Source organism: Pteropus alecto, unplaced genomic scaffold, assembly GCF_000325575.1.
Source record: "Pteropus alecto unplaced genomic scaffold, ASM32557v1 scaffold109, whole genome shotgun sequence".
NCBI classification, from domain to species: Eukaryota; Metazoa; Chordata; class Mammalia; order Chiroptera; family Pteropodidae; genus Pteropus; species Pteropus alecto.
In genome coordinates, this window is record NW_006494608.1 from 931,040 (window position 1) to 937,039 (window position 6,000).

General features: G+C 37.1%; 1 protein-coding gene across 2 annotated transcripts in view; it reads right to left on the reverse strand.

Annotated features, from left to right (window-relative positions):
* AMPH (amphiphysin) overlaps positions 1-6,000 on the reverse strand; it is a 196,190-nt gene that overhangs the window by 46,006 nt on the left and 144,184 nt on the right. For both annotated transcript variants that reach the window (XM_006925336.1, XM_006925335.1), the window contains exon 12: positions 35-151. In XM_006925336.1, coding sequence (XP_006925398.1) covers positions 35-151 — 117 coding nt within the window. The remainder of the gene's footprint in view (positions 1-34; positions 152-6,000) is intronic.

Consider the following 6,000-nt stretch of genomic DNA (forward strand, 5'->3'; position numbering starts at 1 on the left):
TTTAGCATCGCCAAACATAAAAACCACTTGATACCTGAGACATAGGTGAGTGGGTCACTCCAGCAGAAACTGCAGAGGCTATCTCAGGCTTGAAAGGGTCAAAGTCCAGATCCAACAAAGTTTCCTCTTTCTTCACCTCAGAAACTTCATTCTGTTCAAGCAAAGCAAAACAAAACAAAACAAAACAAAACAAAGCAAAACATGTAACAGCTTGAATCTGATAAGGCTTCATGAGATAATCCATGCATAATCCTCTCATATCAATTGATATCCCTAAAACATGCTTTGATAGTTTATCATTTAGGTGGCTCATCCATGTGCTTCCAGAGTCACTAACTAAATGTAATAAGAGAGGAGATACCAATTCTTGCCAAGCATAGCCTAAGACACCCAAGAATGTGGCCCACGTTTTAGTTCCTGTCCTTTGTCCAGCTCCAAGTCCAGCCAACAATATCTGAAAGATGTATTCTAATGCCACCAAGATCTAAGAAATCTCCTTCTTTGCTAGTTCATAAATCTCATATCAAGAATTACAGATGATCAGATGGATAAAATGGCCCAAGGCTTGGACCCATTACAGTAACTCACTGCTGAGATGTGAAGCTATATTAAAATAAAGGGGTAATTGTCTACTGTGACCACATCCCACCTGCCTCATCTCCTCAGAGGCACCCTACACCTGGGTTTATTTATTATATAAGCCATTCTCCTTCCATAATATTGTTTGTCTTAACTGTGTATATGAGGAATGGAGAGTGAAAAGAAGGGAGGAAAAAATAGAGAACCATATTCCTCCAACATTCACTACAAAATGAGCTCCCATTCCAATAACGTTCTTGAAATAGAGAGAAGGTAAGTCAAATAAAACATGGAACAAAAGCGCTGCTACCATAATAGTAAAAAAATTAAAATCTAAACATTAACATTTGTTCATTTATTATGGTATTGTAATATAGGAAAAACAATACAGGCTTGAAGTTGGCCTAACCCAGGCTCAAGTCACGCAGTAAGAGGCAGAGCCAAAATAAAGTCCCCATAAACTATACTACAGTGAAGAGAGTTGGGTTTAGTTTTCACACAATTCGAGTTATATATGTTTGGTATTTGATATAAGCTTTAATTTTGACTATCTGTTGTCTAAAAAATTAAGATTACAATAATAAATAAAGTATTATATAAGAACACATGTTTAGAGAAATATTTTAAAGAACAGGAGTTATTTTAATTAAATTGGTCATAAACATAAAAAAATTGTAGAATTTTTTTTATTTTAATTACTTTCAAGTATACAGTACTTGGTTAGACATTTATATAGTTTATAAAATGATCCCCCTAATTGCTCCAAATTTTTAAACCTATAAATGTATGGACAGCTTGGGAGTGTAACAGGTACTTTTTTTTAGTATACCTGCACTGATTGTAGAAGGAAATCTGCTTATATATTATGAAATTGGTCTTGAGTTATCTATTTTACAGTATGATTACTCCTCATATATTTAAATTTAAATTTCACAAGGATAATGCTCTTCTGAGATTTCTCTTTCTTTAATCTACAATCACAAAACTGTTAACTAATTCCCTTGGCCCCTATTCAAAATCTGGATGAGTTTTGTTTTTCACTACTTTTATATTGGTACAAATAATATTTTTAATATTTCAAAAAGACATATTACAGTTAGAATGTGCTAGGCACTGTTCTAAGAACTGAATACAGATGAACATTAACTCATATTAGTGTACTCTGTTGTGGTCTGATGATGACAACACTACTACTGCCTTTAAAGAATTGCTTTACTATATTTCCCCAAATTGTATTTTATCTGCCTTATCTAATCCTTCCAAAAAATGAGGGGCAGATGGCATCATTTCCTCATTTGGGGATGAAGAAACTGGGCTAAATGAGGTTATCTACTGCCTTGGGTCCCTGAGCTGCAACGCAGCTGAGGCAGGACTGCAGTAAGATATCTCTGACACCAGCACTATTCCCGGCTACTGCTGAGACTGGGACCCACATCTCTAACAGGGACCCTGAGGATCTGAAGAGGAGTTCTCAATGTTCTGCAAATCCTTCACAAAAATTTAGGCAGCACAAATATGTCCATCATTCCCTTATAAATTTAATTAATCCCCTTAAGGAAGAACAAATGGAAACTTAAAGATCATGGATGAAAAGGAGCTATAATGGGCTTGCTGAGACTTTTATTGAGATAAATTTGGGTGTGCACACCAGTTTTGCCACTTGCTAGGTGTGTCTCTGGGCAATTAATTCATCTTCATTGAGCCTTCATTTCTTCATGCATAAAATGAGAAAAGTACCCAGTAAGATTACCATAAGTAATAAAGACAATAGATGCAGTGTACATAATATATATGAGATGTTCAAATGGAAATGGCAACTAATGGTAATTACTATTAATAATTATGTACATTTGCATAGAATTGTCATCAAGTACCTATAATACCAGTTTTGCTGCCTTCAAAATGTGTAGCTGGCTTCTTCAGGCTCAATGTCTATTTGGTTTTGTTCCCTTAACCTTGAGAGTTATCCCTTAAGGCACTCACATCAAAGAGTAATTTGATAGAGTTACACAAAAAGCAAACAGGGCTACCTGTTTATATAGTATTCTTTTATAAAAGGGCAGAGAAGCACTCATAAATCATATTGAAACACAGTGACATATAATTTCCCTTAACATTTTTTCTCATTTACAGTAAATCACCATTAGAGTAGATCTGATATGGTCTCAATATTCTTAAGCTTTTGGGGGGCTTTATCTTAAGTTACGTTTTACTATCAAAAGTCTGGAAGAGGTGACCCGAAATGTGCTCCTGAGAAAGGAGACTAGATATGGAAACCACAGTGGGAGAAAATATCCATTGGAAAAATATTACCAATTATAACAATCTTCTGTGCTCTGTTTCATGACGTGTCTTCTGCTAGGGACATCTAAGTTTACAGTCAAGGTACTGGACTTCTTCTAGTATAGGTGTGCAACTGAGCATAATCCTTACACCTTGTCATGGACTCATGATAGATGGAGTTTACTTCCTTATCCCCTCACTTGGGATTGACCATGTGTCATGCTTTGGCCAGTGGATGCTTGCGAATGTAATGCAAGCAAAGGCTTGAAATTTACTTGCACGACTGACTTGCTTTTTTGATGTTCCTGCCATTCACCCTGAAAGTACAAGCTTTGAGTAGCCACTGGATGAGGAAGGGAGGCATGTGGAGCACACCTGGACTCATCATAACTGAATTTCTCAAAACCAGTTTTAAAGAGAAATTCTTAAAAGTGGCCAGAGGAAACACAATTTATGGAAATCAAGAGGAAAATGGCAGACTAGGTAAAAGCAGGATTTACCTCCTCCCAGGTCCACATTGAAATTACAGCCAAAATATAAAATAATCAATGTGGAGAATCACCTGAAGTCTAGCTAATCACAACATGTATGTCTGATAATATGAAGAAGGAGCCACATTGAAGCAGGTAGGAGGGGCAAAGTCATGAACTGGGCTGGACCCACACAAGTGGGTGGTAGAGGAATACCAGGAGGGAGAATGAAGCTGCAGAGGCTCCCCCTGAAGGACAGAGGATTCCTAGCCTCATTCGGGGGCTTCCCAGCCCAGGTAAGAGGAGTTTCAAAATAAATTCTGACAGTGAAAACCAGAGGGGATTCTGGTCATCTGGGTGAGATGGAAAGAAACTGAAACCCTAGACACCTCTTTGAAGGGCCCACACACACAGGCTCTCTTGCCTGTGGACGCTCACCTGGAGCACTGGTGGTGGGTCAGAGGTTCCCACAAGATTCAGACAGAGAAAGACTACATTTCCTGGTGCCAGAACGAGGGCTGGATGGGCAGCCACCATTGTGCGTTATCAGGCCTCCGCAGGAGCCATCCACAGACTTCGCCAACTTGCCCATGCAGATCCCTCTCACAGGGCCAATATGGAAGCACTGGACTGAGGAGATCAGCTTACCCCACCCAACCTGTAGATTGCCCCAGGGCTTTTGTTATTGGATGGCTGCTACGCCCTGCACTGATTCAGGGCCAAACATCTGAGGCAAGTGCCAGCACTGTGTGCACTCTTTTTGGAGACAGTTTCAGGCTGACTTCAATATAAGACCCGAAACCATAAAACTTCTAGAAGAACACACAGGCAGTAATCTCTCTGATACTGCTAGTAGGTATTTATTTTTGGACATATTTCTGTGGGCAAGGGAAACAAAAGAAAAAATAAACAAATGAGATTGCATCAAACTTTTTAGATTGCATCAAACTAAAAAGTTTTTGTACAGCAAAGGAAACCATCAACAAAACAAAAAGACAACTGACTGAATGGGAGAAGATATTTGCTTATTATATATCTGATAAGGGGTTAATATCTCAAATACATAAAGAATGCATACAACTCAACAACAACAACAAAAAATCAAGCAATCCAATTAAATAATGGGCAGAAGACTTGAATAGATATTTCTCCAAAGAGGAAATACAGATGGCCAATAGACATATGAAAAGATGCTAAAGGTCACTAATCATCAGGGAAATGCAAATTAAAACCACAATGAGATATCACTTCACACATTCAGAATGACTATCATCAATAAATCAAAGTACAAGTGTTGGCGAGGATGTGGAGAAAAGGAACTCTCATACTCTGTTGGTGGGAATGCAAATTGGTACAGACACTATGGAAAACAGTCCGGAAGTTTCTCAAAAAATTAAAAATGGATATACTTTCGACCCAGCAATTGAACTTCTGGGTATTTATCCAAAGAAAACAAAAACAATAATATGTAAACATCTAGGTACCCCTATGTTCATGGCAGCACAATTTACAATAGCCAAGATGTGGAAGCAACCTAAAGGCCCATCAACAGATGATTGGATAAAGAAGTTATGGTTCATATAACCAATGGAATATTACTCAGCCATTAAAAAAAAAATGAAATCTTACCATCTGCAACAACACGAGTGGACCTAGAGGTTATTATGCTGAGTGAAATAAATCAGACAGAGAAAGATAAATACCATATGATTACACTTACATGTGGAATCTAAGGAACAAAAAGAACAAATTGTTAATGGGCAAACTAATCAAAAACAGACTCACGGATATAGAGGACAATCTGGAGATGGCCAGAGGGGAGAAAGTTTGGGGGGCTGGGAGAAAGGGGTAAAGGATTAAAGAAGTACAAATTAGTAATTGATAGATGGTAACAGGGATGGAGAACACGGCATAGGGAATGCAAATAGCATTAATATAATGGCTAAGTGAAGAGCCAGAGGAGAGAAAGAGCATTTAGGGGGAACATTTTATAAACTATATAGATGTCTAACCAATGTACTGTATCCTTGAAACTAATAATAAAATTAAAAAAGAAAAAGTTGTCAGAGGAAAAAAGACATGTCAGTTACAGAGAAGCAACATAGGAATAACAGCAAATTTATCACCAGAAATAATGCAAGCAAAAAGATGGAGCAATATCTTTGAAGTACTGAGAGAAAATATTTTTTAAAAACAAAACTGAGGTGAAGGTTTTTTCATACACACAAAAGAAGGAATAATTCTTTACCATCAGATCCGCACTACAACTTATGTAAAAGGACATCTTTTTTTCAGGCAGAAGAAGTGATACCAGATAAAAATATGGATCTATATAAAGGAATGAAGAGCTCCCTAAATGACAATAACATAGGTAAGTATACATGACTTTCCTTATTATTTAAATCTCCTTAAAAGGTAATTGACTGCTTAAACAAAAATGAAAAAGTAATGTGAAGTTTATACCACAGGTAAAAAGTAAATAAAATCCATGTATATATAAAATCCATGTATATATAAAATCCATGTATGTGTATATATATATATATACGTGTGTATATATATATATATATATATACGTGTGTATATATATGATTCTCGACGCTCTGCCGTGTAACCGTGTGTGTACCTATGTCTGTCCCCCTAAGAAACTTCTCAGGCGCCAGAGCAA